The following is a 15,015-nucleotide window of genomic DNA, read 5'->3' on the forward strand; positions in this document are numbered from 1 at the left end:
TGTCTCAGGCCAGTCACCAATGACTCACACAGAGACCCAGTGGCTCACCTATGAGACACATAAAGGCACCTGGATACCCATAGACTCACACATTTACTCATAGACTCACCTATAAACCCATAGACTCACCTAGATATCAATAGACTCACCTAGAGAATAGACTCACACAGAGACGCATACTCACACATTTACTCATAGACTCACTAACAGACCCATAGACTCTCACAGAGACCCATAGACTCACACAGAGACACATAGACTCACACAGATACCCATAGTCTCACACAGAGACCCATATAATCACACACAGAGACACATAGACTCACACAGATACCCATAAACTCACATAGAGACCCATATAATCACCGAGAGACCACGTGACGCAAGTCATAACACGTGACCCACATGTTCCCACCCATTTCCACACGCGTATGTACATGTATTAAACTGTCGGTCTCTCTAGCAACGGAGTAACTATCGAGTGTGCAGGCGGTGCAACTGCACAGAGGCCCCAGTTCTAGAGGAGCCCAGGTGCCTGGCTATGGACAGGGGGGGGGGTGAGGTATGGGCGGGTGGGGGGTGGGACATTTGATTCTTGCACCTATAAGCCCACACCAACAACGGCCTGACACTTACTTAGCGGGGCATATCGCTCCAACACTCGCGGTGCTCTGTGTCGCCCCTCTGAGTGTTCGCGAAGCTCAAGTCGCCAGACATCCTAGTCGCTTCGCCGTGGATTCGCTCCAATAGCGCAGCTCCGCGTGTGGAGCTGCGGCGATGCGCCCTGCCGCTTTACTGCGAGCCCGAGGCCGCCAAAAGTCGCTGTGCCCTGGCACTAAGCCCACGACCACGCACGAGACGGCGACTCCCCGCTGCACCCTGCAGCACTCTGCTGCACCAGGGCGCACATTGCTGCACGATGCTGCACTCTGCTGCACAATGGTGCACCCTGATGTACACTTATGCACACTGCTGCACGATGATGCACCACGCTGCACACTGCTGCACACTGCTGCACTATGGGGCACACACCTGCAACGGTGGGTCCCATCCCGACTGTGACGCCTGCTGCTGTATAGTTGGAGTTTGCGTGTCTCTCTGTCTCTCTCCCCTTGGTCTCGTGGGTTTTATCTCTGGACCCTCCGGTTTCCCCCTCCACATTTGTAATTATCAACATCGCGCGTTCACAGTATTTGGCTGCTATAAATTCCCACGTGATGAAACGCCACTTCGTGTGGCCACGCGGCTTCTGCAAAACAGTCACGCAGCTCAGTTCGCTTGCATAGCTTCTCGGGAGCGCAGTGCGCTCAACCGCTGCGCCACCGCTCCCCACGCGCGCGTTCGAGACGCCGCGAGGGCGGCGCGCCCCGAGGCGCTCCTCGTCGGGGCGGCGGAGTCGTCCGTGGGAAGCTCGCGGCGGTTGTTGACGCCCGCGCGCTTCGCGAACTCCGTCCGCGACGTTCACAGCCAGATGCTTTCCATATGGCTCCATCAACGGCGCATTTTACTTGAAACGTGTCTCGCTTTCCGCGGATTCGATGCGCGCTTTTCAATTTGCCCTCGTCGCGTAAGCACCGCCGCCACCTCCACGACCGCTTGTGCACACGCGGTGGTGGTGTGGGGGATGAGGCGCACAATTTGTGAGCGTCCCCATCGCTATTATTGTGCCCCCCACCCCCGCTGCTCCATCGTGTGGCTGGGCATGAGTTCAGCGCGTGCCGAGCCGGACCGATAACCTCGCTAATCAGCAGCGACAGCAGCAGCAGCAGCAGCACTTTCCCTTAACGCAGAGACAACACATGTCGAGCAGCAGTCGTACGATTAGCGTGGTTGGCCTACGTACGGTGCGAAGGAAGTGTCAACATACATCCATACATTTCCAAATTAGCGATGAGAATATTTGTTGTCAACAAAGAGTTTTTGTAACAAAAAAGAATGCGCAGTCAATGATGACTCTGGGCGGATGGAACTCATCGAGCGAGATGATGAACGCGACTGCGGCCCCACAACCCGGCGAGCCAAGAAGCATGGCCGACTGCGGCCAGAGGAATTCCACAAGATCTGAACGAAGACGCTGATGAATACCAAACCCAGTGGCTGACGAAGCTGACCTCGACATATCGGGGTGGTGCAAGTGCATCGCCCTCGCGGCAAAACGTAACAACTGCAAGGACCCTTCCACAAAATGTTTGACCTCTGCGGTGGATCGCGAACTCCACGGTCGAGTTCCACCGCGGTTCTCGCGGTCGCCTGCCGAGACCCGGGCCGGAGTCCAACTTTCGCTCGTCGACTCTGCACCGCATGGGGCACACGTGCGGCGCACCTCCGATGCGCACGGTTGGCCACGTGCGGTGCGAGAGAAGTTCAAGGCGCGCGTGTAAAGACACGTGTGTGGTTTTTTTTAAGGAATCAATAAAAGCGAATGTCTCCTCGAGCCAGGGCGGAGTGACTGACAGCAGGGTGACAGCAACCGTGCAGAGGAAAATAAACACACACAAAGATTCCCCGGATAGCCTTAACAGACTGTTGGGGCAAGTGCTGTTAGCGAGCACCTATGAAGGCTGGAACGGTGCACGAGAGGGTGGGTGGCCAGCACCATGCCCGACCGCCTTTGTCTCCCCAGTAGCTATGTCTACACATTTGAGGCTGAGTCGGCCTAGGGGAGGCCCGGAACCGGTTCAAATAATCGTCAATGGTATTAGCCGTGAGCGGGAATCGAACTCGGGTTGCTAGGTTCATAGCGCAGCACGCTAACCACTACACCACCGCTCCCCACATACACACAGACATACACACACACACACACCTAAAAAATACACGTAATCGTTATCTTCCCCGCACGAATGTTGCGGAAGTAAAATAAATACATTGGTGGAGATGGGGCAAATTATTCCGTTACGTGCCCGTTCTACGCCCGCCTAAAATAATCCACACCCACCCCAGCTGCTGCAAGCCTCACGACGCCTCCATCCCCATTCGCTCCTCCGTCCTCTCGTCCCTTCTTCATCTCCGAGACCGAGGAGTCTATTCCCTGCGCACAATCCGCCCTAATAGCGACTGCCTCTGCGACACCGCTTTAGCTGTTCGCAGCTCATTATAAAAGTAATTAAAACGTCATGTCCCATTCCGCTCAAATACAAAAACCAGGGGGGGGGGGGGTAGGGGGTGACAGAGAAAGTGTCCGTAATCCGGGGCAGCCATCTGCCCGGGCAGCGCCTCTACGGATCTCTCCGAGTCGGATATGCGAACACATCCTCTGTCTCTCCTACCCCGTGCATCACCGCGCTCCGCCCACGAGGATTGTATCCTCTCGATCTCTTCTCTCTCTCTCTCTATCCCTTACTCTCACTCACTCTCTCACTCGATCTCTCACTCTCAATATCTCTCACTCATTCTATCTCTCACTCACTCTATCTCTCACTCACTCTATCTCTCACTCACTCTCTCACTCTATCTCTCACTCTCAATACCTCTCACTCATTCTATCTCTCACTCACTCTATCTCGCGATGCCACTCTTCTATGCCTCCTACACCCGCCGCGCAGTTCACATCCGCGAGTTACAATTCGACAACCGCCGGCCCCGGCTTGCATTTTTAATACGCAAATTGCTCGCCCGTCCTAATGCCACCTCGCATCGCGTGAAGGCTGCGTGCTTACCGAACCGTGCGTGATAAGCCCCCGCTAGAGAAATACACCCAATCTGTCGTCTTAACCCTTTACACCCTCCCACCGCCCGCCACCATCGCAGGCAGATGCAGAGGATTAGCACCATAATTGTAACGGCGCGCGTGTGTGTGTGTGTGCTGGCGGGGGAGGGGGGAGGTTGGTCTTCTCTCCTCTCTCGTCTTGTGCACGGAGGCGAGCGGCAGGAGACGGCGTCGATGGCGCTCCCGGCGTCTGCGTCTCGCTCCGAACGCGGCGCTCCACGCCGCCACTGCCCGGGCCCCTTGACGGTTCCCCAAGAAGATGTTCGTTTTTCCCCCCACCACCCTTTCACCCCATCACCCCCCCCCCTTTCCTTTCAACTAACACGGTTGTCGGCAACTTATATAACAAGAAGAGACTTTAAAAAAAAATTCGGTAACAAAAAGAAAAACTCCCAATACGTGAAGAGCCGCGTGGCGCTTCGTGTGAACACGAGACGGCGGTGCTCGCTGCACGGCGGCCACGAAGCAGCCCTTGAAGAGAGACGCACGCGGCGCTCCCCAGTCGCAGGTCGCAGACCCCTGAAGCAAGACGACCCGCACGAGGCGACAGCGGAGACGCCGACGAGGGGTAGAGGACCAGGTGCTGCTGTGGCCGGCAGGGAGTCATTGCGCCTCCTCGTCTTGCGATGCTTTGGGGGGCTGGGTCATCCAGCTGCTCGCCGTCTCACTCCCTCGCCCCGTTGTGTGAGTGTGTGTGTGGGGGGGGGGTACACACACACACACCATTGTGTGTGTGTACACACACCGTCGGAGACGACGAGAACCCTCGGGTTCGAATCCAGTGGCAGGCGCCTCTGCTGCTCGCTGCAGCGTCCCGCTGTTCCCGCGGCACGAGGCGCGTGTACAGCAGCAGCAGCAGCGGCGGTGGGACCCTCTCCTGCACGTGCGCCGCTCCAACACCTCGATTATTTATTTATTTATCACACCACGCGGAGCCGGTGGACCCCCCCCCACGCCCCTGCTCCTCACTCACCTGCTCCTCACTCACCTGCTCCTCACTCACCCTCGATCCACCCGGCCCCGAAACCCGGCCGCGACCTCGACCCGAGTAGTGACTCCGAGAGGCGAGCAGCAGCACGAGGAGGAGGATGAACGTCGCTGCGTCAGCGCCACTGGAGCGAACCGAGTCGTCGTTTTAAAGTCGAACCGCAGCCAAGTCAAAACAAATCCACATCTCACTCACGCCCGCGCCATCGTAGGGACACGCAAACCGTGCCGGCGACTGGCTGACGCTGCCGGTCACCCAAGGCCGTGATTGTAATATCTAGCGGCGTGTTAAGGTGGGGGGCAGTGCCACGTGTGTGCAGTACATCACGTGTGAGGTGCTGTGGGCAGTGTACTGCGTGTGCAGTGCACCACGTGTGTGGTGCTGTGTGAGGTGCTGCGTGTGCAGTACACCACGTGTCTGGTGCTGTGAGCAGTGTACTGCGTGTGCAGTACACCACGTGTGTGGTGCTGTGTGAGGTGCTGTGTGGGCAGTACACCACGTGTGTGGTGCTGTGTGTGCAGTGCACTGCATGTGCAGTACACCACGTGTGTGGTGCTGTGAGCAGTGTACTGCGTGTGCAGTACACCACGTGTGTGGTGCTGTGTGTGCAGTGCACTGCGTGTGCAGTACATCACGTGTGAGGTGCTGTGGGCAGTACACTGCGAGTGCAATACATCACGTGTGTGGTGCTTAGAGCAGTGTACTGCGTGTGCAGTACATCACGTGCTGTGCGCGTTGAGTGCACCATGCACAAAGCGCAGTGCAGTACACACACCCTAAGGTACACACACAGTGCAGTACACAGAGTGCAATACGCCATGTGCTGTGCGTTTCTGTCCACGCAGTACACCGTGCAGTACATACAGGGTGCAGTACATGGTGTTGTGCTGTGCGTGTCGTTTGTGCTGTGCGCGCAGTACGCCGTGAAGTCCACACACAGGGTGCAGTACACGGTGTGTGCTGTGTGTGCTGTGTGCGCAGTACGCCGTGCAGTCCACACAGGGTGCAGTACACGGTGTGTGCTGTGTGTGCTGTGTGTGCTGTGCGTGCTGTGCGCGCAGTACGCCGTGTGGATGGTGCTGTGGGTCTCTTGGAACGTCTTCCTCGTCTGCTTCTACCTTGAAGTCGGAGGCCTGTCCAAGGTGCGTCGCCCTCGGCCCCCTTTGTCTCTCTCCCAGCGCGCGACTTGCTTCGCGCTGCCCTGACACCGGAGGGATTAATTGATGTTTTCTCATAATTCATAATCACAGCAAACCTGACCGGTCATCTGGAAAATCTGCAAGCTGACAGTTTTTTTTTTTTAGAAATGCGCGTTTTACCAAAGACTGATTGAATTTGTGTCCGCGGTTATTGATGTGGCCGTTGCTTAAGTTGTTTTTAAATTTACTTGAACTTTATTAATCGAACGTGCCACACACACGGAGATAAATGTTGTGAATGTTTAACTGGCACAGAGTCACGGTGCAAAACACACATCGATACCAAAAACCGTCACCATGGCGACTGTGCCAGGCCAGGTGCACGCTCCTGGACACTCGCAGCGCAGTGCTTCAAGCTCGGTGCCTTGGGGCTCCGACCAGTGATGGAACTTCCACATTTCTATGGTCAAGGTTCAGTTGTATACCCGTAGAACAACCGCTCTGGACGATGGCCTCCCCACGCCTTGCTGGTCGCGGGGAGCTATTTGATGACATCGAGGTGACGCGCGTCAATTGAACGGGCAAGTGAGTGCGCGCTGGTGACGGCGGAGAGAATATAGTTGCGGGAGCATAGACGCACGGTACAACTCCGGGCTTATCAGCACTGCCGTCCGCTGGCGCCAACGAAGCGTGCGGCAACGCACGGCGCTCTCCAGGCCCCCAGCCGCTCATCTCCCGCGACGAGTTGGGCGCAGCGCATAACGGCGGCTTGCTGTGCGGTGTCGGCTGGCGAGTCGCTGATATCCCGCGGCTGCCGGGCAGTGTGAACAACTCGTCCATCGGCAGGTCGCGCGTCTGGGTATCCTCACGTCTTCTGAGGTGTCTGGGCAGTGTGGAAGAGTAGGCCAAAATCCCCACGAGAGGCGCACTCTCTAGAGCTCCCTCTAGCAGGGGCCCTTCCACCAGCAGTGGCTTGAGTGAGCAATTGCAGGGCTGCGCCCTTGTCCGACACGCACAGAAAGTCCTTCATACGCTGGAGAGGGTGGAAGGGGTTGGGTGGTGGATGACATAAAAGGGAATTAATTGAATCTTTCTAATTATTAATAATTACAACAAATCTCACTGATCCTCTGGAAAATTGGCAAGCTGTCAGGCTGATTTTTTGTGTGTACCCATATCACCGATACTAATTTAATCTGCGTCTGTGCATATTGATGTTACACGGTGGTGCTGCTGGTGGTGGGGGTGGTGGTGGAGGATGAGGTGGTGGTTTTTTTCATTAATGTTATTTATCAAGCGTGACAGACAGACAAAGTCAAGACATGGCGACGCGGTTACTCTCACATCACGCTGCGAAAACACGAAAGCACGCCCCAACACAAAGATCCCCGTATAGCCTTCAACGGACTATTGGGGCAAGTGCTGTTAGCGAGCACCGATGAAGGCCGGCACGACATACGAGGGGGTGAGTGGCCAGCACCACGCCCGACCGCCTTTGTCTCCCTAGCGGCGATGTTTACACACCGCACCATGTACACAGTTGAGGCCGAGTCGACCTAGCGGAGGCCCAGGACCGGTTCAGATAATCGTCACTACCGGTGTTGGTGGCCGTGAGCGGGAATGGAACTCTGATCGCCGGGGTTGGTAGCGCAGCGCTAACCGCCACACACGCAGCGCCACGCACCGGCACCTCACCACGCGTGCCGATCCGCTTGGCCAGGACGCGTGCCCGGCACGGCGCGGTGGGTGACGCGGCACGGCGCGGTGGGGAAGAGCCCACGCCGCTCGTGGCAGAGGTTCGGCGTTCGAACTCAGCAGGCCGCCCGGGGCTTTCGCTGCGGCGCGGCGCGTGAGCCGTACGACACGACGCGCCCTTCGCAGCGGACGTTAAAGATCCCATCACGTGACTTGATTCGAGTGAGCCGATTTTGAAAAATACCCAGTCGGGACTAGGCATAGCAGCAGCAGCGATGATCGCCCCCTCCCCCCCATCTACTGGCAGACGAATGCCCGCTAGCAGGTGGGGTGCTAGTCGCGTTGTGCCGCACAGGGACAGCTGCCCACTGGACGTGCCCTTTCAAGTGCGTTCGAGTCGCGATGCCGTCGCTCGATCGCGCGTCGAGCGCTCTGAGTGAGAGACGCCCCGGAGTACAGGAGGGCGGCGGCGCTGTCAAAACCAACCGGCGATCATCGTGATGGTGATCATGATGGTGATCGTCATCGTGATGAGTGATCGTCATCGTGATGGTGATCGTGATGAATGATCGTCATCGTGATGGTGATGGTGATCGTGATGGTGATCGTCATCGTGATCGTCATCGTGATAAGTGATCGTCATCATGATGGTGATCGTCATCGTGATGGTGATCGTGATCGTGATGAGTGATCGTGATGAGTGATCGTCATCGTCATGGTGATTGTCATCGTCATGGTGATCGTGATGGTGATCGTCATCGTGATGTTGATCGTCATGGTGATCGTCATCGTGATGAGTGATCGTCATCTTGATGAATGCTGCCCACGGGGAACAGATTCAACACCAGAGCAGGGGAAATATAACAATAAAATATAACAATGAAATATAACAATGAAATATAACAAGTGTGTTCTGTTTATCACAGAGCTACCAAACGCCCTGGGATAGCCGGACAGTCTCGGTCTCAACGTTGTTGTGTTGAGGGCGTAGTCAGAGCGCAATCACGGTGTGGTGAGGGTGTGGGTGAGGCTATGGTGAGAGGGTGTGGTGAGGGTGTGGTGAGGGTGTGGTTGTTATCTCGGCCCTCGTAACCGTCCTTGTTGTTGTTGCAGCATCTGAATGTCGCCATTACCTCACCTCCCCCTCTCTCAGCCTCTCTATGTAGTAGTAGTATTACTACTAGTAGTAGTATTACTACTACTACGCTCGTTTACCCGGGAGTGCCTCACCGAGTCTCATGACTCTCTTGCAGACGGGTCCTGCCAGGTGTCCGCAGTAGTCGGGGTTGGTTATTACCATCGAGTAATTTTGCGGGATTTAAACATTTGCCGAATTTGGACCACGACGCCGCAGGGACACAGTGGCATGTGCACGATATCACGTGATCTTTAATGTCCACCGGCACGTACTAGTCTTATTATTATTATTATCATCACGAGAGTTTATACACCCAAAGTAATAACCAGGGTGGCCGCTGGAATCGAACCGTGAACCTTCGGCAATAAGCGGCGAACGCGCTCCGACAGTACTGCCCGCGTCTCCATCCTCCGTATCGATAGTTTCAGATCGGAGCCTCCTCCCCGCGTCTCCATCCTCCGTACCGATAGTTGCAGATCGGAGCCTCCTCGCCGCCCTGCACCGTACTCGTGGATCACCCTCACGTGGGCGACAAGGGGTTAATTGAGGAACAAAGTAGCACAACATGATTTGTATTAAATTATGCAAATTAACCCCCCCCCCCCACCCGCAGGGGGGGATGATTTTCTAAGGAAAGAGACGGAGGCAGGTTCAGTAATTGCGTTCTGGATCACCGATTCCGAACAAGAAAACGCGGCGAGATGGGTTTCTCGCCGCGCACTACCCTCACGGACACACGTACACACGCGCGCGTGCGTGCGTACGTGGAACAAACAACAAAAAAACACCAAAACCAACTCGGTAGAGAAAGATAGAATGACGAGAGAGAGCACGGTGCGCAACGAGCCGTGCAACGTTCCCCACGTGGCACCGTGCGTGGCGCAGCGCCAGAGCGAGCGGGCGGGCGGGCGCCGAGGCACCGAACGCCACAATGCTCGCGGCCACCCGGAGTCCTCGTCTCGGCTAGACGCCGCTGCCACAGTCGGTGGCGCTGTCACGATTCAGCGCACGGACCTGCAGACCCACAGCCCGCCGGGCTCGACTGTGACACACCGGCGCGACAAACGGTGCAAGGTTCTCAGAACCCCAAACCACAACCCACAACCCACAACCCACCCTTGCGCCCCTGTCCAAGCCAGCAGTGCGAGTGGGTGAACTGCGGTGAGTCGATCGGCAGGTGGGGTAAAGTGTGGGTACTGTCACCTCTTCAAAAACGATGAGGCCAGCATGGAAGAGTAGACCAACATACCCTGTGGGGCGGCTCTCCCGACTGGAGACGCTTCTGCTCGCAGTGGAGTGAGCGAGCAATTGCAGCCCTACCACGAGGCTGTCGCGGTGGCTAGGAGATGTTAACTACCTCGCCTGGTGTGCAGGATGTCGTGGGTTCGATCCCGATCCCGACCCTGACGATGCCTGCTGCTGCTGTATATTCGGAGTTTGCGTGTCTCTCTCTCTCTCCGTGGTGAGATGTTAACTACCTCGCCTGATATGTAGGAGGTCGTGGGTTCGATCCTGACCCTGACGCCTGCTGCTGTATATTTGCGTGTCCACGCGACCATTCAGAAACACGCGTTTAGAGTATTTGGCTGCTATAAATGTCCACGTGATGAACCACTTCTTTTCATTTGTGGCCAGGTAGCTTCAGAAAAAAGAGGCGATATATCTCAGTGGGCTGGTAAATAAATAAAATAGTTTCGTTTAGGGCTGCACGTGTACCACGCGCGGAGAATTGCATGAGAATACAAACTGGTTGTAAATTTGTTTTCGCATTGGGGGCCTTCAATGATGAACAGCCCCCTCCAGCTACCGGTACGCGGCAGAGTCGATGCAAACTTCGCTGCCCAAGCCGAAGTTTCGGGGCCCCCAATCAGCTCCAATGGGGCACTGGATTCACGCAGCAATCGGGGTGAACAAAATATCAGCTCACATTCAAAAGCCAATGAACATAAACAGCGGATTAATCTCCATAATCGAGTGTTGTCTGCAGCAAGTTCTCTCTTTAAAATTCATCCCTGTCTCTTGTCGGCATCTCTCTCTCTCCACTGCCGCTGGGCCGCGTCGTCTGCTCGTGATCACCGCTCACAGGGGGGGCCTCGTGTGCAATGATATTTTTTCACCTCCGCGAGGGAGGAGGAGATGGGGGGGGGAGGCGGCGTCGGTTTGCGTCATTGGTCTCGCCGATGTCTTTGTCGAAGACGAGCAGACGCCCTCTGATTTATGGAACCGCCGCGACTTTTTTTTTATACGTTTAACGTTTCATTACGAGTGAAAAATCCGTCGTAATCTCCGAGTCCATTTGTTTTCCCGAATCCTCTGCGCTGCGTAATTCCACTTTATCTCGTTTAACACTTTCTGCGGAGAGCCCCCAGAGTGCGCGGATTACGCAGCGCGGGGCTCCTCTTGAATCCCCTGCGGCTCTGCACTTGTTCTTCCGTGAGCCGCCTTCTCACCGACGGTCGAGGCCTTCTCGAGCACCCTCCTCATTCGCCGCTGATACGAACATCGATGAATGGGTGTCATCATCATTAACTGCCACGGTCAATCCACTACTGGATGAAGACCTCCCCAATCCTCCGCCATCTCTCACGCTCCTGCGATATAATTAAAGTCAAAGACGAAGATCCCCCCGTATAGCCTAAATAGACGTTTTGGGCAAGTGCTGTTAGCAAGCACCTATGAAGGCCGATACTACACACATAGGGGCTGGGTGGCCAGCACCACGCCCGGGCGATTTGGTAATCCGCCTTGCACCTGCACGCGAGGGATAATTCCATCGCTCCATCTCCTCGGCCTCAATCCTCTCGGACGCGTTGCGTTCCTTCCTGTTTGGCTGCCACGCAGTCGCCACGAGTCTCGCCCATCGGCTGCCACCGATTCCGAGCCCCGTGCCGGCGATGATGGCACGGGACCGGCTGTCGGGGCCAGCGCACGGGTTAACGCGGCAGTGGTTGCAGCCGCCGCCCCCCATTGGCAATGGGATTTATCGGAGGGGCCAGCCACGTGAGAAGACTCTAACTCACCGGCAAGTAGCCGGCTTCCGGCCTGCCGCCGCCTCGTAAATAGAGACATCGCGGCCCTGCTCAGCCGAGCGGGAAATGAAAGCGGCCGTCGCACCTGAACGCTCGCCCCCTCCACCCACCACCGTCTTGCCCCCTCTCGACCCACACTGCCCCCTCCCCACCTACCCACCGGCATCTCCTGCCCCCGTAGCTCAACGCCTCAACCCCCCCCCCCCTCCTGCGCAGAGCGAGGTGCAGCTTCTTCGATCTCTCCCCGAGACTGCCCGGCCCAGGGGCCCGCGCGTCGCTCGCGATTCATCTCCGGGTGTAACGGCCACGCGTCCAGCAGTGCAGTGATCAAAGGGCTTCAGATTCGAACGGTCGTGAGTTCAGATCAGGATCCGAGGTCTCATCGGACCATCGCTATACTTGCCTCGACTTTGTTCGAGGGCAACAGTGGTTGTCATATGGGGTGGACTATCCCCTTGTCAGCGGAATGTGGAATTCCCCACCACCGGCAGAAAGGTCGGCTCCGTCGAAGCGTGGAGATACATCGACGCTTGACTTGACCGGACAAAGAACAGCGAGATGAAACAATGCTCGGTAAACCCTCTGCGTGATCATTTTCGCGGGCCTAACCTGGAGCGGTAATGGGGCGGTGATGAATGCCGATACAACGGGATGAATCATGCACGCCCTCAATCGTCTCACTCGAACCCTCGAACTCGGGGAACATGACCGGCTAATTCCAAAATGCGGACGTCGGTGTCAAAGAACGGAGAGATCACTGGAGTGGAAGGCGATGGCGGTGATGGCAACAATTAACACGATGGAAGAACTCGCTGTAATTACATAATTTGGCGGAACACGACCACGCGCGTCTTATATCGAGCCCCGTGTGTTAACAAACGACGGCCGAAAGAGGAAGAAGAATCTAATTATAATGCACGGCTTATCAAATTAAATTAAACGAGGCCGTATCATTTGTTATGATTATTATTAATTAGACATTAAATAAATGTCAAGCCGCATTGAAAGCTCTCGGAAGATGAATTACTTTTGTTCGGAGCCGTGCAATTACGCCCAGGCGTGGCGCTTGGCTGCCTCTCGCGAGGGAGCGAGAGCGGGAGAGAAATGCTCGTAGAATCTTTATTTCTCACTAGGAGGTCCGACTTGTATCAGCAAACCCAGAAGCTAGAGGATAAGAGAATAGGCCAAGAAACCACCACCTCAACCATCTCCATGGGATCAAACACATGTTGACTGTCAACAACCACGACACATCACAAACCATGATCACAACCATTTAAACCACCACTAACTCAACCATTGCCACCAAGTCAATCAACCACAACCACCATCAACCAAAGGTACCATATCTTCAAAGCTGTACAGGCAATTGTATTTTACAAGATAATGAACATAACAGCGAGCGGGAGAGATATTGCGGGAGAGAGACCGGGAGAGAGAGAGAGAGTGGGAGGGTTTAAATCGGGTTGGTGGCGCGTCTACACGGGTTTAAGAGTCGCTGCTGCTGCCCGCAATCTCGTTCATCTCACAAAAGACGCGTTGTTAATTCTGGCAACCTTTCTCGGCACACTTGGCCTCCAGGTGGCCATTCATTTTGGACAAGTGTTTAATTTCGCTAAGCAGCTCCCAAGCTGTTTTGACAGCGCTTGTAATTCACGAAGATCGCTCGCTGGGTCCTAGCCAGGCGACTGGAGACAGCGTGTGTGTGCGTGCGTGTGTGCGTGCGTGCGTGTGTGCGTGCGTGTGTGCGTGCGTGTGTGTGTGCGTGCGCGTGTGTGTGCGTGTGTGTGTGCGTGCGTGTGTGCGTGCGTGCGTGTGTGCGTGCGTGTGTGCGTGCGTGCGTGTGTGCGTGCGTGCGTGCGTGTGTGCGTGCGTGCGTGTGTGCGTGCGTGTGTGCGTGCGTGTGTGCGTGTGTGAGTGTGTGTGCGTGCATGTGTGCGGGCGTGTGTCCGGCTTTCATAGGTGCTCGCTAACAGCACTTGCCCCTACAGTCTGTCAGAGGCTATAATTTGGGATCTTTGTCTTTTGTTGTGTAGCGGTTAGCGCCCTGTGCTACAAACCCGGCGACCCGAGTTCGATTCCGGCTCACGGCCGCCAACAACGGTGAAGATTATCTCACCCGTTCCTGGGCCTCCACTAGGTTGACTCAGCCTCAAATGAGTACAATGTGAATTTGTAATTGACGGCTGTCGGGGCCAGCGCAATCCAGGCCGCAAAACTAACCACGAGCTTCACACCAATCACCAGCATGTGATCAAAGCACACGGCCTTCGTGCATGATGTACAAAACACAACAAGTTCCTGCACAGAGGCTCTGTACTTTATACACGTGTTTGTGTCGTGTTTGTGTCGTGTTTGTGTCGTGTTTGTGTCGTGTTTGTGTCGTGTTTGTGTCGTGTTTGTGTCGTGTTTGTGTCGTGTTTGCGTCGTGTTTGGAGCTCGTGGTGGACAAGCACAACAAACACTCTGCACGTTCGTCGGTAACGCTGCCCCGAAAGAGGCAAAATGCCGGTTGAGGGTTAACTGAGCCCAATCATCGTCTCTCCGGGGCCGATAAAACGAGTACCACTGTGGCTGCGCAGTGTTGTGGACGGGAGATGAGCACCGATGCTTCGGCGCTCGTTTGAGGCGGAACCCACTTGACTCTGACAGACCACAGGAAAGTCGGTTCGGCACATGGCGTGCGTTTGGCAGTGGCGATTCTTCGTGCCGTGAAGAAGGGCCACTTGCCCCTTGTGTGTTGCAGAGGTGTGTTATTCTTCCTTCATTCGCTGCTCACGTCTGGTCGTGGCCTCCCAACTATTTTATTCCGTCTCGCTGCTGCCTACAGCAGCTGCTTACTGGACAATCTATGAAAAAGAGCTTTACAGCTCATCGGATTCTTCCAGTATAAATATTCAGATTCGGCCGTCTCTTCTGCAAGGGGCCTCCCCTCGCTCCCCCCCCCCCACCGCAGCGAACCTTCCCCAACTTTCTGTGCAGCTACACGGGACAGCTTTGTCTTTGTCTTTGCGCGCGAGCAGGACAGCGACACGCTGACCTTCCACGCGTCCATCCACCGCTCGTGGTGGAGAGAGAACGGGCCCGGCTGCCGCGTGACCCCGGCAGAGCCGCCGCCAGGCCGTGCCACTGCTGGCCTGGCCTACATCTCCGTGCCCGGGTGCCTCCTGCAGTACCAGCACCTCGAGGTCATCCACTCGTCCACCCAGCTCCTCATCGCCGTGAGTGACCGCTCCCTCGCTCGCTCGCTCACACCCTCTCGCTCAAACTCTGCTCGGTGAATCCGGGGAGCGTAGACCAGGAAGAGCACAGAAGTG

General features: G+C 56.0%; 1 protein-coding gene across 1 annotated transcript in view; it reads left to right on the forward strand.

Annotated features, from left to right (window-relative positions):
* LOC144938638 (sodium/potassium-transporting ATPase subunit beta-1-interacting protein 3-like) overlaps window positions 1–15,015 on the forward strand; it is a 75,104-nt gene that overhangs the window by 42,112 nt on the left and 17,977 nt on the right. Inside the window, exons 3-4 of the mRNA XM_078866622.1 lie at window positions 5,759–5,839; window positions 14,722–14,919. Of these exons, the coding sequence (XP_078722748.1) occupies window positions 5,759–5,839; window positions 14,722–14,919 (279 nt within the window). The remainder of the gene's footprint in view (window positions 1–5,758; window positions 5,840–14,721; window positions 14,920–15,015) is intronic.

Source organism: Lampetra fluviatilis, chromosome 22 (genome assembly GCF_964198595.1).
Source record: "Lampetra fluviatilis chromosome 22, kcLamFluv1.1, whole genome shotgun sequence".
Lineage (NCBI taxonomy): Eukaryota > Metazoa > Chordata > Hyperoartia > Petromyzontiformes > Petromyzontidae > Lampetra > Lampetra fluviatilis.